This window comes from Camelina sativa, chromosome 5 (assembly GCF_000633955.1).
Source record: "Camelina sativa cultivar DH55 chromosome 5, Cs, whole genome shotgun sequence".
Classification (NCBI taxonomy): Eukaryota; Viridiplantae; Streptophyta; class Magnoliopsida; order Brassicales; family Brassicaceae; genus Camelina; species Camelina sativa.
Window position 1 is genome coordinate 13,334,893 of NC_025689.1, and position 26,917 is coordinate 13,361,809.

A 26,917-nucleotide genomic window follows, 5' to 3' on the forward strand; every position below is an offset into this window, starting at 1 on the left:
AAAAAAAAAAAAAAAAAAAAAAAAACTGATTCTTACACGTATCATATTTTTTTTTTTTAACAGTTGCTTTCATTAATGGTGAATATTGTGATCCTCATAGAGGATTGGTACAAGGAAAGAAGGGACATAAAAATAAACTTCACAAAGAGTTGGAGGTATAATATTTCTATTTTCTATTTTACAAACTAATTCTATTTACAATCCCAAAAATTAATCCTCTGAACAAAAAATATTCGTGAATTTATGTTGAAAATTACAAAGAGCATTTGCTTCTTTCCTTTAATAATTGAGAATTTTTAAGAAATACCTTTTGGGTGCATCTTTTTTCAAAACTATCAATTCTATTTATTCATTTTCAAAAATATTCCTAATGAAATCTGAAAATTTATAGTTTTATAAGATACTTTTGAATAGTAACTACAATTCAGATACTTGATCCAAATATTTATAAAGCTTAATAAGTTTTTAAAAGTTGTTAAAAAGTATTTATAAATTATAGATATTTTAAGATATACACATATTTGGATAAATATCATATTTTTAGTAGCATTTTTAATAAAATTTTAGAGAGTCGACATTTTTGAAAATGATATTAGAAAAGGAGTATTTCTGAAATTCTTGCTTAATAATTTTGTAATTATAAATTAGTACTAACTATTGCTAAAACTAATTCATATTAATTGATCCTCTAAGATTGATATTAGTGCAAATGATGGGGATGAGTTGAATGCAAGTGTTAATCTCTTTTGACACCCCTAAATGAGTAATTGCAATACTAAATTTATAAGATCTAATATGTACCAAGGGTTAAATTTTTAGAAACACTAAAATGTAATTCATATAATTTAATACTAAATAGATGTAAAACAATATATAATTTCAATACTAAACTAGAAAATCGTTTAAAACTAACATCATATATGTGATTCCTGGTAATCTATTTGTAAACTTATTTTATTTTCCTTTTTCTTTACTAAATTGATATAAACAAAAAAATCATAGTTTTTTTTTTTTTTTCTGTATTTCTGATTTTTTTACTGTTTTAAGATTAGTAGTTGACTACTTCGTTTTTAATCAAATGAATGATAAAATGAGTTCCTCTTTTTTTAATTTTTAATTTTTTATTTTTCTTTTTTATCCTTTTAAGACTATTACAATTGATGTACTTAATTTAATTTGAGAAAAATATATTTTTTTTCCCTTTTTTTTCTACATTTATGTCAATCTAATGTCTAAATCTAACTGATCTAAGTTTTTTTTTTCACAAGTATCCATAGACTTTACCTGTATCTTGTTTATGTGAATTAGCAAATTTGAAAACAAAATATATATAATGCTTACGTATTAAAAGTTTACAAATGCTTTAATCTTTTAAGAATGTAAAATATATCATTTTGGTGAAAGTGTTGTCAAAGGAGATGCACTTGGAAATGCCCGCGTGAGATCTCTTTCAAGAAGATATTATTTAGGTTATGACGAATAAATGATGAAAGAGAAAGTTGAACAAAATTTTGATATTTTCGGTCTACAGTAATCCGACTAATTGTAATAACTAAAATTATCCGATAAAATGGTGAAAGAGAAAGTTAAATAAAATTTTATCTCCAAAATTTTTTTGTCGTAAATTTAAGAATTTTTAAATTGCAAAATCTGTTTAGTTGATTAACGTAAAATAATCGTGAAAAATATCAATTTTAGAATTTCTATTTTTAATCATTGAAAATTAAAATAAATTTATATGATGAACCCACAAGTGAAGAAAGAAAAACAATTTTTAGGAAAATCACTATTTTCTTCCATGAGGTAATTCATCACATACAAAAAATTTATTAACTAATCTTAAAATTAACACACTCCAATAGTAAATTTGATTTGCTGAAAAAAAAAAAAAAACACACTCCAATAGTAATAGGAACTGTGTTTTTTTTTTTTGAACTAAAGTAATAGGAACTGTGTAACTTGTATTAGTATAAGTGATTTGGAGGAAACGTTTTTGTTCAAGTTTACATCTCTTCACTTTCATAATCAATTTATATAACCAGTTTTCTTATTATATGACAAAAGCTAGCCCATATGTTGTCCAAGGCCCAATATATGTAAACAATTAAGCTCTAAACTTTCTCTTCGGAAATCGGTTTTGAGATCCGAACATAAAAAAACCGGTTTAGCACAATTTCTGTTAGAACAAAACCGGTTCAAGAGAATCCACAGAAACAGTAACAAGTACACAGAGTCTTTGTCTTTGTCTTGTGTGTCTTGACATTTCATAAAAACCTTTCGCTTCTCTCGATAAGCTTCAGATATTAAAACAAATAAAAAATTAAAAACCCAAACTTTTTTTTTATTTCCCCCAATCAAAAACCCTAATTCCTTCTTATCTTGTTTCTGATTTCGGTTCTTTCTCATTTGATTTGGTTTGCCTGTATTCCAAAAACCCAAACAAAAAAAAGTTTGCATTTTTTCACACTTCTACCTCGTATTTCAGATCTTCGATTCCGCCAATTTTTGTGTGTTCCCAAACTATTATGCGAACTCAGTTTTGTTCTTCGTGATTCCTATAAATGACAATGATCTTCTTCTCCAAGCTTGGTCGCTCCATTTCTCGTTCAAGGGTCAGTTTCATTTCGTTGATTCCTTCCCAGATTCGTTCTCAATTTGTGTTCTTTCTAATCCTGAGTTTTTGTGACTTTTGGTGAAATTAGGGGTTTTTGAACGGTAGTGGTGTTAGATCGGCAAGGTTACTTGCTCCGTCAGGTCTTGAGGCTGCGTCGGTTAATCAAGTGGAAGGTGAAGGATTAGGGTTTTTGAGACGACACTTTGCTTCGTTAGCTTCTCGGAAGGGTTTAGTCAACAATGATTTGATTGGTGTTCTTGCTAATCCAAGACTTCGTAGATTCTTCTCTGATGAAGCTCCTAAGAAGAAGAGTATGTTTTGCCAAAAAAAACTCGTACTTTTAATTCATAAGTTGAGAAAAGTGTAATAGTTGTGTTTTTGTTGTGTAACATTTTGGTGATTTGTGCAGATTATGAAAACTATTTTCCCAAAGATCCAAAGCAAGAACCCAAGAGTGATCAGAAATCAGATCATAAAGGTGAGTACAGAGTTTTCTTTAGGTTTTTTATCATCTATTTCCTGATTTAGGAATGTCTATTTCTTGGCTTTTTCCCCATTTCGTAGAGTTTAGTATTTGTGAGAGAGCGTTGGATGTTTAGAAATAGCTATGAGTTTTGTATAGACTATCCTCTTTGGTGTTTTGTGTTCTTATGTTCTTTTATCTGATAAAAAGTCTTAAACTGTATCCTTATGCAAAATTTGAATACAACTTATGAAAAGTGAATAGGCGTCTGAGTTTTGTTTGTGGGGTAGTTGTATTTGCTAACTGTTTACTCAAATAAGATGATTGATCAACAAGAGTGTTAGTGATTCTATATGTTGCATTGGAAATGACCTGAGACGTGTTTTGTTACTCCATTGAGACATAGCCTTGTACTAATGAGTTGGGAAATTAGGGATCTATTGATTGTTTCGAAGACTATATGGAAATTTTAATCATCTTTATACCATTGTTTTCGCTTTTACCGCTGTCTGGATTTTGTTTAGCTAAAATAGAATTAAACAAGCATGAGTCATTTCTATAACAACCTAGCTTTTGAAGATACTCTTCTTGTTTTGAGACCTATTGCCTATTGGTGCTACTGAAGGATTCTAATAATTGGATATGTTATGTGTTGCAATACAGAGGGTTCAGAGAAGAATGAAAGTGAGAACGTGGGAGATATGTTCATGAATCGGTTCCAGAATTTGCTAATTCCTCTATTAGCTCTTGGTTTGTTCTTTTCTTCTTTCTCGTTTGGCTCTGGGGACCAACAACAGGCAAGTATATTCAATCTAACCTTTGTGTTATTCTTGGATATGGAAGTAATGGAACTGTAGATCTGGCCCTGCTCATATGTTTTCAACTAATAATATCCATGCTACCTATTTTTTTTTATTGTTTCAGATTAGTTTCCAGGAGTTCAAAAACAAGCTTCTCGAGCCTGGTCTAGTTGACCACATAGATGTTTCAAACAAATCAGTAGCAAAAGTCTATGTGAGGAGCACACCGAAAGACCAGCAAACAACTGACATCCAAGGCAGTGGTAACGGTATTCCTGCTAAAAGAACTGGTGGTCAGTATAAGTACTACTTCAATATCGGTAGTGTCGACTCTTTTGAGGAGAAACTCGAAGAAGCTCAAGAAGCATTAGGTGTTGATCCTCATGAATATGTTCCTGTGACATACGTCTCTGAAATGGTCTGGTATCAAGAGATCATGAGGTTTGCACCAACTTTATTGCTCTTGGGTACTCTTTTCTATGGTGCGAGACGGATGCAAGGAGGATTGGGCGTGGGAGGAACCGGTGGAAAGAATGGTCGTGGAATTTTCAATATAGGCAAGGCTACAATAACAAGAGCCGATAAAAATTCCAAGAATAAGGTTAGAAACTCATAAAAAGATCCTACTGGAACTTAACAAACCGAGTTTTTTCTTATTCTTGCTCCTTTATTCTACAGATATATTTTAAGGATGTTGCTGGATGTGAAGAGGCTAAACAAGAAATTATGGAGTTTGTGCATTTCCTTAAGAACCCAAAGAAGTATGAAGATTTGGGAGCTAAAATCCCGAAAGGTGCGCTTTTAGTAGGTCCGCCTGGAACCGGGAAGACTCTTTTAGCAAAAGCAACTGCAGGGGAATCAGGTGTGCCGTTTCTATCTATATCCGGTTCAGATTTCATGGAGATGTTTGTTGGTGTTGGCCCTTCGAGGGTGAGGCATTTGTTCCAAGAAGCTAGAGCATCTGCACCGAGTATTATATTCATAGATGAGATTGATGCCATTGGTCGAGCAAGAGGACGTGGTGGCTTAGGTGGTAACGATGAGCGTGAAAGCACTCTGAATCAGTTGCTAGTTGAAATGGACGGTTTTGGTACAACTGCTGGAGTTGTGGTTCTTGCTGGGACAAACAGACCGGATATTTTGGATAAAGCTTTGTTACGGCCTGGTCGGTTTGATCGTCAGATAACCATTGATAAACCTGATATCAAAGGTCGTGATCAGATTTTTCAGATTTACTTAAAGAAAATCAAACTCGATCATGAGCCATCTTATTACTCTCAAAGACTTGCTGCTCTAACTCCTGGATTTGCTGGAGCTGACATTGCGAATGTTTGTAACGAAGCAGCTCTTATTGCTGCTAGACATGAAGGAGCAACTGTTACTATGGCACACTTTGAGTCTGCTATTGATCGTGTTATTGGTGGTCTTGAGAAGAAGAACCGGGTCATAAGCAAGTTGGAGCGTCGTACAGTTGCATATCATGAGTCTGGACACGCGGTTACTGGGTGGTTCCTGGAACACGCAGAGCCATTGCTGAAGGTGACTATTGTGCCACGTGGTACAGCAGCGCTCGGGTTTGCACAATACGTTCCAAATGAAAACCTTCTCATGACCAAAGAGCAACTCTTCGACATGACTTGTATGACCCTTGGTGGCCGTGCAGCTGAGCAGGTAAGATAAATGAAAACATATACGAGTGTGGGTTTGGTTGAAGATGTTTTTTAAGTTTCTGTTCCTTTTCAAATCGCAGGTATTGATAGGACGAATTTCGACGGGTGCGCAGAATGATCTTGAGAAGGTGACAAAGATGACGTACGCGCAAGTAGCTGTGTACGGTTTCAGTGACAAGGTTGGACTGCTCTCATTTCCGCCAAGGGACGATGGCTACGACTTTTCTAAACCTTACAGCAACAAGACTGGTGCGATCATAGACCAGGAAGTTAGGGATTGGGTGAGCAAAGCTTATGAGCGGACACTAGAGCTGGTCGAGGAACACAAAGAGAAAGTGGCTGAGATTGCGGAGCTTTTACTAGACAAAGAAGTGCTGCATCAGGATGATCTTCTAAAAATTTTAGGTGAACGTCCGTTTAAGTCGGCAGAGGTGACTAATTATGACCGTTTTAAGTCAGGGTTTGAGGACAGTGAGAAGGACTCAGCCGCTACGCCGAGAGTGGAGCCTGTGGTGGATGAAGGAGCTCCTCCGCCGCTTGAACCTCAGGTTGTTCCGACGTAAGAGACACGCCACTGTTACAATTGTAAATTTAATTAAGAAATGCAATAACACAATCCAAAAAAAGAAGAGTACTCTCTTGTTCTTCAATGGTTTTAGTGATGAGGGACTTTGTTAGCAATGAATATTTTTTTCTTGTTTTCTAAATTATTGTTTCTAATAAGATTTTTTTTTTTTTTTTTTTTGGGTTACTCTGCTTATAATTTGTGTTTTGTAATAATTGAAATTGGCTGATGATATTGTTACATCTTCCAATACATTTGATGTTTTTTTCAAAACATGCCAAGCTCTCTCTCTACTCGGTCGATGAATGAGAGAAAGCTTTGTATTCAGAAGAAAACTATAATCCCTGGTCAAATTTGCTGAAATTTGTTCATTTTCTTCTGTCTCAAAACATATTAGAAAGAAACATATCAATAACCTTTTAAGCTTTCAGAGAGAAATCTATGTTATCCTGAGGGTCTTTGTAGCGTTCCAATCCAAGCTATTCCCAGAAATTGGTGTGACGATGTATGAATGCTTAAACAGATAAATATCATCAGCAGAACCGTAGAGACATGATCAAACAACCCTGTTTTAACCCTTGAGTGAGTATTTTTTTCCTGTGAACACTTGAAACTTAGCTTCATCTGATTTTGTTGTACTCTCTTGCTCGATGTTCTTTGGATCAACCTATATACATTTAGAAGTCATACAAACACGATTAGTTATCTATAATGGATGACTAATTAGACCACATGAATGGAAAATCCAGAGAAGAAAGACATACTTTCACAGTTTCTTTTGCAGCTGGTTTGCTGTTTGAACCAAAGACAAGTTTCCCTGATCGTTGCCGTGGTGTGGTAACTGACATCTTCTCATCGTCTTTCCCAGTCTCAGTTGGCTTTTCTTGTTGTTTTGTATCTTCTGATTCAGTTTGTGGCTTTGCTTTTCCATCTAAACGTTTTCCTGATCCAGTGAACGGCGTGAATTTGGGAACTTTGCTTGTTGGTTCCTCTTCCTCAACTGCAAGGAAGAGAGGAAAAGCATATAAGTACAACTTGAGGCTGTTATTTCGCGAAAGAACTCAATAGATAATTTCGAATGAACGCAAAGGAAACCTTCACGAGTTCGCTTATTTGAGGGAGTCAACTTTTGTAGCTTCTCAGGTTCTTTGTAATCAAGAGGAGGTGCAAAATCAACCTCACAATCTGTTTCGATAATACTCACAGCTGAAGAAGGCTTTGCTGCAATCACATTGATAAAATATTGCTTGTCGTTATAAGGAACCATAATAGTATCACCGGTGGTTAAGCAAGAGTAGCTCCTAAGCGTAGTCTCCAAGCTGCAAAAAAAGAATGTAAGAAAGAAAATTCTTCAAACCCAAAAGATAGATATTCAGTTTTCAAAACTACAAACATGGCTTTTGGGTTGGAAATATCCAAGAAATCTTGAGTATGAGGCTGTAGCTTAATGTAAGTTCCTTTGACCAAGCTGATACTCTTAACTTGCAAAATATCTCCCTCTTGAAGAGACATGTTTAACATCATCTATAAGTAATGCCAACAAAAACAACAGACCATCAGATTAAGAAACTAGTGGAAAGAAATAACAAAAGACAAAGAAGATGAACATAAGTAACTATATATATATATATACCCAATACGGCAAGTAAACAAGGCCTTCGTCTGCGGTGAATTCCAGTACACCGCAATGTGAAGTTTTATCAAGAGAAACATTACTCAGTTGAAACAGCATTGGGTATTCAATATGCAAAGAAGCTGAAACGATATGGATTCACAGACCAGTGATTATATTGGTAAGGCACCAAAACTCAAATGAAAGTAAAAAACTGAGTAAGAAAAAGACTAAAATGAGAGTAGAAAAGGCTCACCAAGACGATCAAGAGCAGAAGGAGGCATGATAACTGCAGAGATTATTACCAAATGTCAAAACAAATATCGAAACTTTGGTCTTAAAGAAACTATTTAAAGAGACCACTAAAGGAAGAGAATAGTGAGTGATATGTACTTTTGTCACCCTTCTCAAGATGTGCCTGCATTTATGAAAATGTCTAATATTAGAATCATTTTTGCTTTTCACTTTCTTATAGAAGCTTGATAGATACATCAAAGAGACCTTTTCAATGAATGTGACTGGGTAACAACGGTAACACTGCTGGAAGCTAGAAGCATCTCCACCATTCATATCTACTCTCTCTACTGCCACAAAAAATCTAAAAGTCAGTAAGAAGAGAGAAACACTTATCTCTTAACAAAACCAACCCATTGAGGCAATTCATCGAAAAGCTTGTGTGCACAAATAAACACATCGAAAGAAACTTCAAAAATCATATACGAAAGTTCAATCCGAAATTCAAAATTGACAAAACTCAGCTCGAAGATTCAACTCCATAAAGATCTCCGCAGAAAAAAAACAAATCAAAGGAGATGATCGTACTAAATCCGAAAATTGTGGACTAGAGTTGATGAATAAAGATTGATTAAGCCACTTAACAAGAACAAGAGTGATGATCGGAACAGTCGTGAACACTTTTAATTTACTTCTTTATGGTTTTAAACCCAACAGACGAAGAACGATAAAGTTAACTAGAGCTTGATCATCAGATCATCAGTACCGTACCGATCCGATTTAAAAGGCTAGTGAAGCTTGAAGATCGTATAAAGCTTCTGCTTCTCTAGTCAATGGAGAGCAGATCGGAAACTGAATAAAGTTTGTTTTGATTTGCAGAGAAGAAGAAAGAAAGAAGGAGAGAAGGATACACACACACACTTTTATAGGTTTTAAACGGGGCGAAGAAACTGGGATCGTATCATCAAGTAAAAACGAACCATTATAAACGTGGCGTTCTTTAATTGGTTTCTGTATGTCGACTCAGTTTTATCCTACGTGGAATTAATTTCCAAATATGTGTGTAATATTTCGTTTTTTCCATAGGAACCTAATTTGAGAAATGAGAATTTATGTAAAAGTGCCACTTTTGAAACTCGAGTTTAGGTAAATGCCATTTTTAATCTTGGCTTTCAGAAAATGCTATTTTTCATTTTGTGCCGCACGTAAAAAAAAAAGACAAATTTATCTTTAAAATAAAAAGGTCACATTTAATTACTTGGTACGAGATGCGACTGTTTTTACGAATATAAACCCCGCTTTAGAAGGAAGCATCTCTAACGATCAGGGGAACATCTCATGTTACAGATGAAATGATTTATCATACGCAGCAGGTGAAATTGGATTATATGCAAAACTTGGTCGGAATTAATTATGGAAGAAACTATATATAGTAAGTTGTCTATTTACTAGATGAAGTTGGATGGAGAAATGCACCAAAAAAACTTTTGGAATATGAAAAATGGAGAGTTGCAGAGAATAATGAAGGTTGAAAAGAAATGAAGATTTGTTAAAAAGATTTTTTGAGAGAGAGAAAGGGGTTAGATTTAGAGACTTTGTGTCATTAAAAAAAAATCAATATTGTTGTTTAGATTTTAGAGGGCAATATACAGTAAAACCTCTATAAATTAATAAACTCGGGACCATGAAATTTTATTAATTTATAGAGGTTTTAATTTATCGATAAATTAATAATTATTAATTTATAGAGAGACTTTCCTAATTTGGTTAAAAATATTAAAATAAGATTTAATCTTTGTAAGTAATATGTTTATAAAATCAATTACAATGAAAATAACAATTATTCATGTTTTGAAGATAACACTCAAAGATTTTTATATAGTAAAAATATTAAAAATTAACTCTAAGAAAAATTAATGTGTAGATATATACATAAATTTAGATAATTTTATATAATTATTAATTTATATTATTGATGGGACCATATATTTACAAAGGAGTTTAAAAAAATTTATTATTTTATTATATTATCGAATAATGTCCAAAATTACACTAGTCCCAACTTGGAACCGGAGAAATTTATTAATTTATAGAGATTATTAATTTATCGAGTATTAATTTATAGAGGTTCTACTGTAGTTTTTTTAGTTTGTTTCTAGGAAAAGAAATTTATGAAAATGACATATACCAGAAGAATGTTCAATGCTCATGGCACTCTTAATAAATTTCTCTTGAGAAATAATGTTTTGATGGAAGAAAAAAGTAAAAATTTTGGTTTATTTTTTGTGGACCATTGGTTAGTTCAGTTCGGTTTTTGATCTTTTTGAGTTTTGAAAATTTTGTCAAAATTGACCAAAATAATTTTTGGTTCGGTTTTGTATGTAAAAAAGTAAATTTGTGTTTTAAAAAATCCAAAATTAAATATTACTAGTAAATTTGTTTTAAAAATATTAATAAATTAAATGGTGTTTTTTTTTCCAGAACTAAACAGTGTTATCTAGGGTATTAATAAAGGATAGAATAAAATTTAGTTACTTATCATAACTTGTGTAAAAAATGATAGAGTGATACTCTTTATAAAACGGAATTAGTAATATACATATATTTTTTTAGTGTCTGAAATTCATCCAATTCCTTAAACACCCAATAAAACAGTAAAACCCAAACCAATCCAGAAACCTAACCACGTTTCTTATGGTTTGAAGAACCAAAAAATGACTCCAGCCTCTACCACTTTTGTGAGTCCGTTTGAATAACAAGGTTCGATGCTGACTGGTGCTAGGCTGCTAGCTACGACCATTGAAACAAGGAGAGCCCTTCCATAAATTCTTACATGACTCTATAGTTTTCAGACAAAGAAAAAATGCCATGAATTGAGAATGAAGAATTTTAACTGAAAATTGCAAGGCTTTACGCCGAAGGGATCCCTTCCAGATCAGAAGCTTTTTAGGTTTTACACCTAAGAGGGGGTTTGGAAATAGTTTTCAACCAGCAATAGACGCACCTCGGTTAAAACCTCATTAGCTGCGTCATTGCCCCAAGCGCAAAGATACGTTTCTTTCATTAAATGCCTCTGTATTTTATACCAAAACAAAACCGACCAACTTCATATACAGTTATACACTTCCGATGTGGGATTGTGTCCAAAATAACAAATAGAATATATTTCTAAAACTTAACATTCCTAATAATGGAATACATAAATTGAAGAATGTTTGTCAAATAAAGAAAGAAGAACAAAGTATGATAAACTAAGAATGGTAGAGGCCGCGCGAACGCAGGCCTCCTCTGCCACAAATAATGACGCAGGCTCTCCTACTTGGGGAGACCTTAAGCTAAGCACCCCTCCTTTATGTGCAATGGAGGTCACTAGCTTAGGCCACTCGTCTTCTTGATCACGAGTCGACCCCGTCCAGGTAAGTACTTTTCTCAGTCGCTCCCCATCTTGCTTTATACTCTGCTTCTTCAATCATTCTTTCAGTTCTAACCGATGTGGGACTGATAAGTTTTCATAAGAAACGACATGAGCTTTTATGTTATACATATGGATGGGCCATACGTTCTCTAAGCCCATTTAAGTGCATGAAAATACTATCAAACAAACGTTCCTTTACTGGGGATTAATCTGTATTGGGGATCATATGTAGTTTAAGCAACTGCAAGTTTGTTAAGTGTTTGAGCAAGAAAAAATGGAACAAAAGAAAAAGAACACCATTTACATCACAAATACTTGTTCGAGTGGACTTGTTTCTGAAATCAAAGTTCCAACAGATGAGACAGAAAAAGCGAATTAGATGTTTGAATTATGTGACTTCTTCTTAGACAAGAACATAAAAAAGCGGGGGAAAGAGAGCTTCTTCTTTTTCTTTCCAGACTTAGTCTGTGGTGACTGATTGGTTTCAGAGACGTTATCTTCTGTTCCATATGAGTCACTTGGGCTAGAGGCATAAACAGCAGCCTCCTCAGGTGATGATTTCTCCAACTTACTCAACTCATTTCCTCCTCCTTCAAAGCTACTATCTCTTTGGTGACTTTTCTCAGTGTTGTTGACTCCATCACCACCAGCCTTTCTCTTCTGTTCATGCTCTGCCCTCCATTTCCTGAGCTCCTGTTCCACCCCCAACTTCCCTTCTTTAGCTTTCTCAGCCTTTTCAGTTGCTTCTTTTAAAGCCTTCTTTCTCGCATCCATGTCTCTGTTCACCTCTTCCAACTTCTCCAAGCTTCTCGTTTCTGTTTCTTTAGCTTCCTCGATCCTTGAAACCGCTGCTGCTACTCTTGCATTCGCCAGTTCCTCTGCCTCGTGAGCGCGTTTGCTGAGCTCATAGTACTCTTCTAATGAAAGTGTAACGCTTTGTGGAGCATTCTCTTTCAGTGTTGTTGATTCACTCTCTTCCAAAGCCTTGATCGCGGCTAAGGCTAGCCTCTCTGAAGCTTTAGCTGCTTCGATTTCTTTCTGAGCAGCGAATAGCCTGCTCTCCATTGTACTTGCTCCAGCTTTGGCTTGATCTGAATCTTCTTTCGCCTTTCGTAGCTCCTCACGAGCAACTTCAGCAAGCGACTTTGCTTCATCAGCCTCTTCTGCTGCTTGCTGAAGTTGCTTTGGTAGCTCCACCATTTTGTCTCTCCCTTCTTTCTCCTTTGACTGAACTGAAGCAATCTCCGATCTTGTTCTTTCAATTTCAGCTTCTAAAGAAGCTACTGCAATGGAAGCCATTCCTTCTCTTTGTTTGATTGAGGCAAGAGCAGACTTCTCTTTCTCCAGTTCAAGCTGCAGGGAAGAGGAGGCTAGTTTCAAGCAGTTCACTTCAGCAGCTGCTTTTTCGATATTGGCATTGACTTCTTCAAGCTCCTTCTTTGCAGAGGCAACAGCTGTATGTAAATCTGTTGAAGGATCGCTGTTTGTGGTGCTTGAGTCACACGCTTCCTGTTTTAGCTTGGATTCCATATAAGCAACCAACTCTGCCTTCAAATCAAGAAGCAGCGCTGAGGCAGTGTCAAGCTTTGATTTAAGGTCCTTGGAAGAATGTATCTGTTGGTTAAGTTTTTGAAGTTCATCTTCCGCTTGCTTAAGTTCCTTCTCCCAGCGGTGAGTATCCTGGTCTCTAGCCATGGCTGCTCCAATCCTCTGTTCTTCCGCCTCTAAATGAGAAGCATGTGCTGATTCCAACGACTCTTTTGTAGCTATCAGCTCTATGGTGAGTTCTTCAACAGTCTTCTCAACTTCTTTTGAAGCCAACGTTGCTTCTTCTACTTTCTTTACCGCCACATCTTTGTCTTGCACCAAAGCATCATATTCCTTGTGGAGAGTCTCTAACTCATCCTTGACAGAGCACAACTCTGTAACGGCTCCGTTATGCCTTGCCTTGGCCACCTCAAGCTGAGCTTTAGCTGCAACACTGACGTCTTCAGCTATTCCTTGTTCCATCTCCTCAACCCTTAGCTTAGCAAGCTCTGAGTCTTGCTTCGCTTGTTGTTCTTCTGTTTGTGCTTTTTCCAAGTTAAGCTTCAACTGTTCTATGAGTCTCTTTGTGCTTTCTAGCTCCTTGAGAACTTTCAGTTTTGCAGCCTCGGCGGTTTCTGAATGTGTTTTGTACTCAGGAATCTCATCATGGATCTTTTTAAGCTCTTCTTCTATAAGCTTGCGCCTCTGCAGATACACAAAAAAAAAAGATATGAAACAAGAAAGGCAACAAAACAAGAAATAATGCACATGTATCCTTACCTCTACTGCTTGCATTCGGTGAGACTTCCAGTCAGTAATTCCACCAAATTTGGAGACAGCTTCTTTAACAGATTCAAAAGGTGCAGCGTTATCGATTATACCTCTATGTGAGTCCACCTTTTTCGGCGTCCCAGTTGTAGGTGACCCATCATTTGTTGCCGTACCAACCAGAGTCTTTACATTAGGTAAACCAATCTCATTTAGCTCTGACACTTGTTCTTCTACGGTTGTTGTTGTACTCGAAATATCTTTTTCGGTTAACACCGCAGCAGTTGCAGCATCAGAAGCAGAAACAGAATCTTCATTATCGGTTTGAGATTGTGGTATATTATCATCAACCTTTGAAACTGATTGTTGTAAGTTAGATTCTCGAGTACTGGCCGATTCGACCAAATCAGGATTTAATGTTGCAGCATTATCACTAACAATATCTCCACTGTCAGTAGGATTTTTTAAGTCCTCCATTCGCCTCTGTAACATGAAAATTACGACCAAAACAGAATGACTTAAAATTCAATATGAAACACTAAATTCCAAGAAAATTGAATATAAACACATTTCTTTGATGATCAATATGAAACATACCCTAATCGAATAAATATGAAATTCAAGAATCAAAACATACTCTAATCAAGATCGTATATTCGTATAACAAGAATTCGGAAACGTGCGTATATTAAATACCAATTACAGGATTTAATATGATAAAAAGAAAAAAAGTTTCTCCAAGTGAGGAAAAATCATGAACTACAACAACATCGGAATCTAAGGAAACACACAGTTCGATTAAGCCGACAAAGAAAAAAAACTGAGAAAGAAAAAGTCTTACAGGAGGAGGATGAGTCGATGATGATGATCGGGGGGAGCTAGTAGAAAAGTTCTTCAAACAAGAAAAAAAAGAATTCAGACAGAAATTAGGAAGAGATAATATCGGTCGGGGAGACAAATCATGAAGCTGGCTATATCTCTCTCATCCTCATCTTTCTTCTTCATCCATCTGTCATTCTCTCTCTCATAATTTTCGGTTTTGTTTGTTTCGATCTTTTTTTTTTTTTTAGTTTGATTACTTTTTGATAAAGAAAATTAGTGGTCCACGAATAAAAAGTAGATAAACCAAACTACTTGAGGTTGAACCTAAAGAATAACAAAAAAAAAAAACAAACTGGGAACGATTTAGATGAACAAGGCTGGCAAAAATGGAGAGGGTCGTCGCCTCATATTTTGAGTCATACCCAACGTATTCGATATTAAATATATGACAAAAGTTAAGAAATTAAGTTACCAAAACTGCATATACCTTTGGGCCAATTGAAGAATTTTTATGTGCTAACAAACATATCAGACATATTCCTAAAATTACATGATTTTTGTAACAAACAAAAAAGAGAAGACTATAATCATTTTTACAAAGGAACCCAACAAGAAGAAGCATAAAGAGTTCGACCTTTCCAGCCTTGTAACAACCATTTACTATTTTCATCAACCACAAAGTCTTTATGGTAACCCCATTTCTTCAGCTTTTCCCTAAACTTCTCAACCAGCTCAGGTTTCACTTGTTTCTGCCTAAACCCTGCTCTAACCATTCTCACTTGCCACTGTCTATAAGTCTCCGGCCTCTCTACCCTATCAGCTTCTTCGCATGCTATAACATTCATAGCCTCTCTCCCATAAAACTCCCTCTCAAACCTAATCCTCTCTTCGTTATCCCTAGGAAGCGTCGAATCAAACATGTCGAAGAGAGCAGAGTAATGGTAAACCGCTTCTTTGAACCGTGAGATGAAGAACGGCGCGTTGAACGAACCGTTGACGATCGAGTGGATGAAAACGTTCGGGTTCATGTTCCTTATCAGCTTCAAAACAGCGTCTCTAGGACAATTCTCTTCACTTCCTGTTTCGTCTTGAAGGTTCTTGAGCCTTAGTCCAGCAGTAACCGCCAAGACTTCGTTTGGTCGTATATCAAGATCTTGTATCCTGATCTTTTCCCAGTGTTGAGACGCAATAGCTTTGTACTCAAACGGTACGTTGAACCGTTTACAATACTCAGCCAATCTCCTTCCCGTTTCCTCTATACGTTCCGCCGGACGAAAACCACGCTGAGGTAGCTCGATACCAGTAATCCTCAGTTTCTTCGGTGCATCTTTTCTTCCTGATATGTATTGAATAAACATCGGCCATTGAAACCCGTAGAGAATCCCAAAATCAACTATATGAAGAACGTTAGCATCTATCGACGCATCTAATATCATCCTGAAGGAGAAGAAATACATTAAGGTAACAAACGGAGACGAAGAGAGATACACTCTGTACGCTTTAAGTGTATCCGTAGCGGTTTCTTTCAACGAGGAAGTGGTGATAGCATTGTAATAATTCTGGATCATAGAACCAGTGCTTCCTTGTAAACGAGCCTCAAGCGCGTTAGCGAAACAATGAGCAAGTCTTTGTCCCGCGTCACCAATAGGTGAAGACTGTTGTCTTATCTGCATCAACAAATCAAGTGCCGTGGTTTTATCCCCTGTGGAAATGGCTTGTGCACATAGTGTGAGAAGTGTTCTGAAATCAACCACCTGACTCTTCTTCTTCTTCTTCTTCTCCTTCTTCCCCTTCACTCCTTGTTTGTTACTACTCCTAATCTCTTGAATCTTGCTGTCTAACAAAGTTGGTGGATCGCATTCACTGTCAAGAAGCAAAACTTTATCAAACAGCTCTGTGATCTTCCCATCTTCAACATTAGTTGCAAACTGCTTACTATTCCTAACTTCCTCAAAATCAATAACTTCCCTTTCATGATTCCTCTTAACTCTCAACGGATCCAAACCCAAATCAAACCTTTCGGGTTTGATAAGCCATTGGTCACTATTGGGAAGGAACTTACTAGCTTCTTCAACACCTTTCTTAAACTGTAAAGCAGAATCTGCATCACTAAACATACTCTTAACCACAGCTGGACTAATCCGGAGATCAGCCGATTCAACTATGCTTCCACTTGCATCCCCCACAGGACAGCTGCTGGAATTAGTGGTAATGATCGAATCAGAGCTAAAGGATTGATTTTGAGAATCTGTAATCACTTGCTGCAACATTTCCTCTGTTTTGCGTAAAGCTAATGAATCGTAGAACATAGACTGTTTGTAATCACCGTTACTCTCTTCCATAAGGATCTCGCTCACGTATTTCAACAGCGTATACTGATCTTCTTCTACTGGATCAGCTAAATAACTAGGGTTTGCATCGAAATTGGGATCCATCATTCAAAAACCCTAATTGATACACAATAAAACCCACATAGAACGCTACACAAGAACAAGAAACAGAGAGAGAGAGAGAGAGAGAGAGAGAGAGAGTCAAAGGATTGAATCAAAAGATTAGAATTAAAAATTCAAACTAAGCAACAGTAATTGAACTGCACATGTGAGAGAGAAAGAGAGAGAACACGGGGAGTTGATGTCATTGCTTACCTCGGTTTGAATGAAATCTGATGATGTACGAGGTTTAAAGTAATGATCTACAGCTTTTCGGTTAAGGACTGTGTCGGATGAAAGCTTTTACGGGGAAGAAAGAAGTGGTGTAGAGAGAGACAACAAGTCTTTGCAAGACTCGTACCCCAGGTGTAAAAAACTTAAGAAAAACAACAAGTCTTTGTGGTGGCGGCTACGTTGACTCTGTTTTCATGTTCTGTAATAAAGTAGGGCTTTGGCCCAATTGTTTGTTCCGTTGGTAATAAGTTAGATACTTGTCATCATCGTTATTCTACTCTTAACCATCTAATGCTTATCATTTATATCCTTCTTTGTATTCATCATAGTTATGGTTCATATATACTCTTTTATTTTTTTCTAATTTTAAAAAATATTCTAAGAACAATTGAAGGTGAAATTACATTCAACATTTAGTCACAAAAGCGATGATTCTGTTGTTCCTTTTTTTTTTTCCCGCAAAAGTTCCATTCGACTCTTTTAGTTTCACATGGTAGAATCATTTATATAATAGTTTTCATAAATAATATATTGATTCATTGGTGGAAAAAGAAAATCTTCTATTAGATTCACACTTTTTTTTCCGCTTAAACATATTGATTTTAAATCAAATACTCAACAGCACCATACATGTTTCTAATAAATAAGTGCCATGAAGCTTCTTCTTTTTTACCAAAGTGACCATTATCCAACATTATCAATATACATTAAAATGTTACAAGTACAATATTTTTTTACATCATGGCATCATGCGTGGAGAAAACTATCTCTCACTTGTGCCTAATAAGTGAACCTTAACTAACCAAATACTGTTACAGAAACCCCCTCAAGAAGGCAAGAACCCTAGACCTTTACCAATATACAAATCTAGATGTCATGTGTGAGATAAAGGTACTATCAGCACAAAACCCTATCTAGAATCAGTGACTTGGGATTTAAGACAAACAAAGTAACAAACTTTCTACAAAGGAACCCAAACAGATGAAGCATACACAATCCTGCCTTTCCAGCCCTGAAGCAACCAGTTACAATCTTGATCAACATCAAACTCTTTAGTTTTGTATCCATTTTCTACCAGCAACTTCAGTTTCTGAACCAGGTCCTTGTCCAGCGGAATCTGTCTAAACCCGGCTCTCATCGCCCTCGCCTGCCACTGCTTATAACTCTCTGGCCTCTCCACTCTCTCTGTCCCCTCGCAAGCCACCACGTTCATGATCTCCCTCCCGTAGAACTCTTTCTCAAACATTACCCTCATTGGATCATCTCGTGTCAGGGTCGTGTCACACATGTCAAACAGAGATGAGTAATGAAACAGAACTTCTCTAAACCTCGTGACAAAGAAAGGCGCGTTGTAGGATCCGCTGAGGATCGCGGGCATGAATACGTCTGGTTTAATCTTCCTTATCAGCTTCAGAACCGCATCTCTCGGGCTGTGCACTGCCACGGTCTCATCTAGAAGGTTCCTAAACCGAAACAACGAGTTAACAGCTACAAACTCGCCTTCTTTTAGTTTCAAGTCCTCCAACTTGATGTTTTCCCATTTCTGCGCAATCGCATTGTACTCAAACGGAATATTAAACTTCTGACAATACTTAGCCAATCGATGACCCGTCTCAATAACTCCCTCAGCTGGTCGAAACCCACGTTGAGGCAGCTCTATACCGGTTATCCGAAGCTTACAGGATGAACCACGTCTCCAAGCAAGTCGATGAATCAGAGAAGGCCACTGAAAACCATAAGATATCCCAAAATCAATGATGTGGATGGTTTTGGCATTGGCAGTAGAAGCCAACCGCATGATACTGTGGTTAGCGAATATGATTGCGATTTTCTTGAACGGGCAGACAGATATGTATGTCTGGTAAGCTTGCAACATGTCCGAAACAGATGTTTTCTTGGAAGACAAGGCGGTATAAACCTGCGTACCTATCCCAGCCAACCGTGCTTCAAGACTGTTAGCGAAATAATGAGCCAATCTCTCTGTTCCATCGCCGTAAGACGAAGAATGTTGCCTTATCCGAGTCAACAGATCGTCAGCAGTTCTACGATCATTAATCGAGACAGCTTGAGCACAAGAAACCAACATGGTCCTTAGGTCAGGTGTTTCTTTATCATTAGCCGCTGGTTTCTCGCCTTTATGACTCTTACTAACCGATGAAGCTTTCTCTGGTTCCTTCTGGAAACTCTCCTGAAGAATGCATACGGGTGGTTCCATTGGCTCGCCAAATATAAGAACCTTGTTAAACATCTCAGTCAGCTCAGATTCATCAACATAAACAGCTGCTTGCTTCTTACTTCTTTCTTCATCAGAATCTTCATCTTCACGCAACTGGCTTTTCTTCCCGGTCATTCTGTAAGGAACAGAGTTATCCTTCCCCTTGGATCCCAAAGCCGGAATGTCTATAACCAACTGAGAACTCTTAGGAAGGAACTTACTAGCTTCCTCCATCCCTTTCTTGAACTGTAACTCCATTTCCTTATCGTTAAACATATTAGAAACCAAATCATTACTAAAACTTGACACGAAAACCGCATTACCGCCACCAACAACAGACTGTGGACTTGGACTAGATCTCATAGAAGTGGACTGGAAAACAAAGTTATTCGGAATCGGTGTCTGCAACCAAGAAGAAGGCCTATTATTCTCCAAACAATCAAAACTCCATTGTGAATCAGAGGAAGTGGTTGTGATGCTTGAAGTATAAGAAGAACCACCAGGGCTACTAACCAAATGAGCAGGCCTAGTAGTAGTAATACTCATAGGGTGAGATGCATCATCTTCAGGGTACTTTTCTCCTAGAGCTTCATAGAGAGATTTCTCAGCTGCTTGAAGAGACAAAGCATCATGAAACATACAAGGCTTGTCTTCTATGTCTTCTTCCATTAGCACTTGGCTTATGTATTTCAAAACCGAATCAGAGAATTCAGCATCCGCAGAAGCAAGATTCTGTTGAGAATATGATGGCGGCTCTGGAGGAAGAGGAGGAACAGATCCAGTATCTAACAAAGGTTGATCATTTAGATATAATCCATTTCCTAAAGCGGGAAAATCAAACCAGTCCAAAGATCCAGGGAAGCCAGCCGAGTAAGAACCCATTGGATGAAATCAAGAACCCTAATAAACCCTAAAAATTGTTCCACAAGAAAACAAAAAAGTCCTTATTATCTTACTAGTCTCCGACACACAAAGAACCCTGTGTTTAAAGGTTGAATCATTTGCTTTCTTGTCCCTAATCAAGATTAGTAACCACAAGAAAACAGATAGAATCTAATCACAAAAGAAAAGTAAGGATAACAATTTGGAAAGCATACCTGTTTGGGATTAAGATGCGCCGATGTTTCAGATGCTATGGAAGAAGAAACGTTTGTGTTGGAAGCAATGATCTGTGTAAGTGGTGGAGACTAAGTATTTGTTTATGTATAAAAACTATAGAAGAAGAATAAGTAGATGAAAGATACAATTTTTATTTCAATTATTTAATTCACCACTTTGTCCTCTTTATATGAATCATAAATCCCACTCGGGTCATCCTTAGCCATTTCGGCGTTCTTTGAATTTATAAAAATCCGTAACAAATTATACAATTCTGCAGTATGGTGGTGCCAACCAGTTTTTGGTGTTCCCTATATAATAAAACAAAATATATAACTTTTTGTTAGACTATATAATTTGTATAAGTTGATAACAAAATAAGTTATACATTAAAAATAAGTTAGTTATAAAAAAAAAAAGTTATAGATTAATTGGTCAATTTGTGGGCTATTTGAATATAAATAAGAATATCTCAAAAAAATTTCTTAAAGAGAATATTTCGGTGATTTATACAATTTCCAAAATAAAATCTTTAATATTCCATATATTGTTACAAATATATAAGGTTAGGTGTAAAAATAAATGAAATCTTAGCAATTTATCACACTTAATCGTGATTTCCGAAATCTTATTGTGCAGTTAAAAATAAAATTTTAACTAAGCACAGATCATATTAAAAAACTTTCGCCAAACATGTTCAAAAATCAAAATAAAAACAAACAACAAACATAACCATTTCTCATACATAAAATTACAAAATTAACAATATAAAACTTACAAAATATGTGTTTTTTTTAAGCTATCATATTTAGCATATGATTTTATTGCATAATGTTTTATCCAAAAAACTTTTAAAAACAATCATATAAATTAGATTTTATTTTAAAGTTATAATATAAATAAATGGAATTTATAGCACGGATCCTAATCTAGTGTTTAGGGGGGTGTATTCAACTTGACATTTTAAGTGATTTGTGTGAAATTTACAAATTCTATGTTATTCAATCATGGATTTTAAAAAGTCTATTAAAATCCACTGTTATTGAACTGATGATTTAAAAATTTACTTTAAAATCCATTAGAATCCCTTGTTATTGAACTAATGATTTAAAAATCTACTGTTATTCAAAACAGTTTTGTAGATTAGGATTTTAATAATTTTTAGGATTCTGGAGGATTCTGGAGGATTTGTTTAGTTAAAAATAAAGAAATCCAAATCTCATGGTTTTAGGTGGGATTTGAAAGAATTTTACAGAAAATCATATGAACTTCCCTAAAATCTATCAAAATTCTAAATTTCCTAAATCCCATCAAATTCTCCAAAATCATGGTTTGAATACACCCCCTTAGTGTTAAATCTGGAGTCTGTATAAATGTAACATAAAATGATGATGATACCGTTATAAAAACGATGAGTACTCAATTATTACTGAAATAACGACTGTAAATTTTTGTGAAATTTGTGGTAGTCAAAGAATATAATGGGTGGAAACCACCGACCGACCTAACATTGAAATAGGTGTGAATGTGAAAGACCTAAAGAATCAAACACGGTAGATGTGATAAAAAGTTGGCATTAAAGTTAAACCTACGTAAGAGTACATAAGAGTTTAATATATAATACTCTAAAACAAATTTGAGGATTGGATCGGTGACATAAAGTAGAGACTTCTTTCCAGTGGTTAGAGATATATAATTATGGTTTTGTAAACTTGATGTTTATTTATTTCATTTAACCAGTCATTTAAAAATTATTTTTTGACTATTAGGTAATGACCATATACAACAAATCTAAAACTCCCCTCTTCACACCCAAAACTATTACACCACATAACATACTTTTAAAAACTATTTTTTATTGTTTGATAAATAAACTTGTATTTTTGTTTATAAATATTTACCATAAATTATTTAATTTTACTTTTAGGTCAACTATTTAATTTTACTTTGTGCACGCACATACAAAGGGCAGACTACCTTTTAACATTTGTTTATATTTTCTACTGTTATCCACTTGTATTTAAAAAGTGAGGTGGTAGTGACTCAGTGAGATATCATGTAAATTTAAACACGCATATATGTTATTTTTTTTTTTAAAAGAAGTAAGATGGTACTAGAGTTTTTCATATTCGCACTAACCATATACGTACGTATAAGACACTAAAAACATGATTAGACACATTTAGGTATATCAATTTCAACTTTTGAATTAATTATATAATTTGCTTCTTCATACCATAGTGGAAAACTCAAAAGTTGCGAATGATAAGTGTATTACCATTATATAATTTGCTTTTACTAATAAATTACATTTATCGTTTGACCTGATTATTTTACTACTTTATTTGAATTCAATTATAGAAATGGTTTAATATACAGCTAATTATTTTTTATTGTATATAAAAATAGAATTAGATGAAATTAAACATCTTGATTAAGAATTATAATGTTATAGAACAAAAACTTTCGAGGTCAAAAAAAAAAAAAAAAGAACAAAAACTTTGTTCAACTTTCTCTTCATCTAAGTTTTCATTATAGAGACGATGGTCCATACATATACGCAGTAAATCAAGAAGGTGGAACCAAACAATGATCAGAAAGAAGAATCCACAAACCACAAGTGTATGATCATGTTAAATGAACAAATTTCTCTCTTCCTAACTTTCTACAGAGTATAAAAAATTAGACGTTTAGTGGTATCAGCGGCATAGTTGGGAACACAACTGCTGAATCCGAGACTGGTTATCGTCAGAGAGGTTGTACATCTCCGTTCTCCCATTCGCGATACACGTCAAGTTCATCTGCTGCCCAATTTGGCTCGACTGCAACCAATTCCACAATCACTCTCAGTTTTATAAACTCGAAAACAACAACGAAAACAACTATTCTATCTTCTACACTTCTGCAAAGCCTGTCTAGTTTATATCTAGTCTAAAAACTTGGTTTTTGGTGGTCACACACAACGACTAGTGTCTTCTTATAAGTATTAACTATAAGAACTGCAGGATAAAACTAGATATGTATGTGGAGAGGATAAGTAGTTTTTACCTGACAGTAGACGTTTTGAGATTTACAACTCCATAGCGACGTAGGAATACAGCTGAGATAATGGCACCACGAACAATACTTGTTCAAATCTGTCCCTTGAAGAAGCACTATGAGTCCAACGGTATATCTGACACCATATTTCATAAAATATGCATTAAAGAACAGACTGGAATATGTATTTCATATTGTAGTCAGATTCACGGTATAAAAAAAGAGAAAGCATACCCAGCTATCAATAGTATTAAAGAGGTGATCCAGAGAACATATTGGTATGGCTTGTGTTTGGATTTAGCAGACGGTGGAGCATAACCCCGAGGATTGTTTCTTTGGTTGAAGTATCCATACTGAGGACGGATCAAGAAAACAAAGCCTAGAAGAAACCCTGAAGTGAATCCTCCAAGATGGGCAAAGTTGTCTACATGTGGAAGAATACCTACTGCTAAATTAATGGCTATGATGAAGATGAGAGTCAAAAGAGCTGCAAACTGCAAATGGAGAAAAACCAATGAAGCTCCTTTTAGACATATCAATCATGGATGGGAAGAAACTAGAAGTTTTTAATCTTCTATTTGGCTATACCTTATTTGCGTAAATGGTCCAGTTAGTAAGGAGCTCTGAAAGCATAGCACCAAGCAAGCCAAATAATGCTCCAGAGGCACCAACAGATATACCAGCCCGGTTAAAGAGAGATGATAACAAACTTCCACCAAATCCAGATATCATATAGAGCAATCCAATGCGCACTGTCGAAGAAAGGAACATCATCAATAAGAGCAGTCTTCGGCAAACAACCATACACATTTTGACTCATAGATAAAACTCATAAAAGATTCATCCTTTAATAAAGATAAAAGGCTGAGAAAACATAAAGTTGCATACCAAATCCAAATTCTTGCTCAAGCCGGATACCAATGAAGATAAGACTCAACATGTTGGCAAGAACATGAAAAACCCCAGCATGTAGCCATATACAAGTGAACAAGCGCCACACCTGATGTTTATGAACCACCATTGATACATCTAAAGCCCCCATCCTCTCCAATCTGATATAACAAAACAACACACATCATTGTAACACTTTTTTAACTCATCCCCAAACTCTAAAGATCTAAGAAATGAGTAGCATTGTCACAAATTTGAACTCATCTCCAAAGTAATGACTTTTATTATCACAAAATTGAACCTTTTACAAAACTCAGAACACACGAATCTGAACCGACCAAGGTAAAAAATAATGTGGAATCTTTCTTGGAATAAAGATGAGAGCTTTAAGGTTACCCACGTCAAAGAAGAAGGACCCAGAAGAGGATTCTCTTTCATAGGCTGAAAAGCAAATCTCCCAAGAAACCTAGCTGAGCATTTAGGCGAGTTCTTAGGACAATTGTTAATAAACATCGAAATGGCGAAAAGGGCAATGTTAGCCACCACGATTGCTGGAACTAGCCATGGAAACCAAAGCTTAAACGGCCTAAACTCTGCGAACGAAGCTCTCTGCTGCCTCCGAGACGTTTCCGCAGACGCGTTATTATTACCCATCGCCGCCGTCGGTGGATTCACCACCTTAATCTCCAGACCTTCCCGCCGATCGCGAGCCATTTACGAAAATCTAAAAGAGAAACAAAAGGATCAAACTTTTAATGACATTGTTGTTGTTGTGTATTGTAAAGAAGACCAAGGTGAAGAGATGAATCAATCGTCTTTCCTCTTTTGAGGCATTTCCTTGTGAAGACGCTAATTAGATTGGATGTTAAGACAATTATCTATTATTTAGGAAACATGTAATTAATTTTTTTTTGTATAAGATATAGTTTTTAATTTTGATTTAAATCACACATGAGTTAAAAGATTCGAATATTAATTGCGCAACAGTAGCTTTGTTTGTTAATCACATGTATCATTAGTATATTATATAGTTTGTATAATGGTTGATAGAGTATAGTAGAGTTGAAAATAGAAATTATTCCTTTCTGTTTCTTGTAAATTCAGAAAATATGTTCCTTACCTTCGAATCCAAACGTTAAAATTTTGACTTAGCTTCTAAAACCGTCAAACATGTTAAAATAATCGTAATAAGTAGTAGTATTAAACATAATTATTATAGACAAGATCTTGAAATGGTAGAGATAGTCTTACTATATAAGATATCTCATCATCATATCATAAATACTCTATAAAAAAAAATGTTCATCTATAAAACTGATTCAGTATAATATAGTTATAACCTCTATACTCAATAAATTAATATTTCCATAAATAATTATAATTTTCTTTAATTTCTTTTTAATTAATTAATATAGTGATAAATTAATAAAATAAAATATTATAATGGAGATTTAATTATAATCTATAGAAAGTTTAGTTGAGATGAATGTTTGTTAGAGTTAATTAACTTCTTTGAGGAGTGTTTATAGGTTTTGCCATTTGTCCAAAAAACTTTCAAAAATGCTAATTTTTTTATATCTAAGAACATAAATTTACAGATAAAATGTTTGGGTTTATTAGATTCCAGTTTTTTTAGGGTCTAGTTTTTGTTATGAAATATGTGTTTTATGAAAAAGAACTCTAAAATATTTCTTATTTAAAAATAGCAAAAATGGCAAAACTGAAAATTATTGAGACAAATGGCAAAAACAAAAGATTTAGTTCAATAATTAATGGCATTTGGTTTAAGAATCCCATGTTTGTTAGGTTAACTGGTTAGAATATTTGGTGCTAAATAATGTTTCAGAATGAATTATTTATGTTTTGTAAATCTTTCATACATACAATCAAAAACTATTTAATTTTTCAAAAAAAAAAAAAAAAGAAATAAATAAATAACTACTCTCTAGAGACGAGTAGATTTGAAGGCGTCTCTCATGTCTCTACTGGATTTGGCTTTCAATTCTCAAAAATTGCATTCTCCAACTCAAAAATGACATATAAATTCAAAATTTTACAAAAGTTTGTAGAATTAAATAATCATTTGTGAACACTGTTAAGGCCATCTTTAGGCCATCTTTATAGGCATAACACCAAGGGTGTTTTTAGTCCAAAAAAATTAGAAAATAATGAATAGTAGCATAAGAACACCAAGATCAGTTCTTAATGTAGAACTGTTCTTGGCTCAGTTCTAAGCTGATGTGGCAAGCTGTGAATGGATATTATTTTTTGTAAACAATTTTTCACAAATTAAAAGAGGATTTGATTGAGAATATATAGAATAAATTTGGACATTAAACTATATATTAATTAAATAAAATGTTTGTGTGCTTTAATTAAGTAATCTTTTAATGTTTTTTTGTTTCATAAAATTTTGGTATTGTATTCTGAATTTTAGTAAAAGTTTTATAAGTTTGCAATTTAAATGTTATTTTATAAGTTTTTATAATTGTAATATGTTTAACATTATTATATTATTAAA

General features: G+C 35.0%; 6 protein-coding genes across 8 annotated transcripts; 1 reads left to right on the top strand and 5 right to left on the bottom strand.

Annotated features, from left to right (window-relative positions):
- Positions 2,259-6,228, top strand: LOC104786787 (ATP-dependent zinc metalloprotease FTSH 3, mitochondrial-like). The gene is made up of 7 exons (XM_010512235.2): positions 2,259-2,612; positions 2,703-2,925; positions 3,024-3,092; positions 3,741-3,874; positions 4,002-4,478; positions 4,556-5,548; positions 5,628-6,228. The coding sequence occupies exons 1-7, from the start codon at positions 2,562-2,564 to the stop codon at positions 6,108-6,110; spliced, it is 2,430 nt and encodes an 809-aa protein (XP_010510537.1). The 5' UTR covers positions 2,259-2,561; the 3' UTR covers positions 6,111-6,228.
- LOC104786788 (ubiquitin fusion degradation protein 1 homolog) lies at positions 6,311-8,886 on the bottom strand. Of its 2 annotated transcripts, none has more exons than XM_010512237.2 (9): positions 8,730-8,886; positions 8,226-8,308; positions 8,118-8,142; positions 7,981-8,013; positions 7,746-7,867; positions 7,506-7,636; positions 7,208-7,431; positions 6,877-7,112; positions 6,311-6,779 (listed from the first exon to the last, which is right to left on the bottom strand). In XM_010512237.2, exons 2-9 carry the CDS (start codon positions 8,292-8,294, stop codon positions 6,684-6,686), a joined length of 936 nt encoding a protein of 311 aa, XP_010510539.1. In that variant the 5' UTR covers positions 8,295-8,308; positions 8,730-8,886; the 3' UTR covers positions 6,311-6,683. The 2 variants fall into 2 exon arrangements, with proteins under 2 accessions (XP_010510539.1, XP_010510540.1); XM_010512238.2 differs by having other exon boundaries at positions 8,226-8,305; positions 8,730-8,884.
- On the bottom strand, positions 11,649-14,718 carry LOC104786789 (protein WEAK CHLOROPLAST MOVEMENT UNDER BLUE LIGHT 1-like). The gene is made up of 3 exons (XM_010512239.2): positions 14,510-14,718; positions 13,681-14,151; positions 11,649-13,605 (listed from the first exon to the last, which is right to left on the bottom strand). The coding sequence occupies exons 2-3, from the start codon at positions 14,143-14,145 to the stop codon at positions 11,749-11,751; spliced, it is 2,322 nt and encodes a 773-aa protein (XP_010510541.1). The 5' UTR covers positions 14,146-14,151; positions 14,510-14,718; the 3' UTR covers positions 11,649-11,748.
- LOC104786790 (scarecrow-like protein 34) lies at positions 14,876-17,313 on the bottom strand. Its single transcript, XM_010512240.1, has 2 exons — positions 17,136-17,313; positions 14,876-16,970 (listed from the first exon to the last, which is right to left on the bottom strand). Exon 2 carries the CDS (start codon positions 16,926-16,928, stop codon positions 15,084-15,086), a length of 1,845 nt encoding a protein of 614 aa, XP_010510542.1. The 5' UTR covers positions 16,929-16,970; positions 17,136-17,313; the 3' UTR covers positions 14,876-15,083.
- On the bottom strand, positions 17,838-20,597 carry LOC104786791 (scarecrow-like protein 33). Of its 2 annotated transcripts, XM_010512242.2 has the most exons (3): positions 20,466-20,597; positions 19,882-20,278; positions 17,838-19,770 (listed from the first exon to the last, which is right to left on the bottom strand). In XM_010512242.2, exons 2-3 carry the CDS (start codon positions 20,248-20,250, stop codon positions 18,115-18,117), a joined length of 2,025 nt encoding a protein of 674 aa, XP_010510544.1. In that variant the 5' UTR covers positions 20,251-20,278; positions 20,466-20,597; the 3' UTR covers positions 17,838-18,114. The 2 variants fall into 2 exon arrangements, with proteins under 2 accessions (XP_010510544.1, XP_010510543.1); XM_010512241.2 differs by having other exon boundaries at positions 17,838-20,278; positions 20,466-20,596.
- On the bottom strand, positions 22,967-25,368 carry LOC104786792 (RHOMBOID-like protein 1). The gene is made up of 6 exons (XM_010512243.2): positions 24,797-25,368; positions 24,394-24,557; positions 24,094-24,257; positions 23,740-23,999; positions 23,515-23,641; positions 22,967-23,288 (listed from the first exon to the last, which is right to left on the bottom strand). Exons 1-6 carry the CDS (start codon positions 25,108-25,110, stop codon positions 23,166-23,168), a joined length of 1,152 nt encoding a protein of 383 aa, XP_010510545.1. The 5' UTR covers positions 25,111-25,368; the 3' UTR covers positions 22,967-23,165.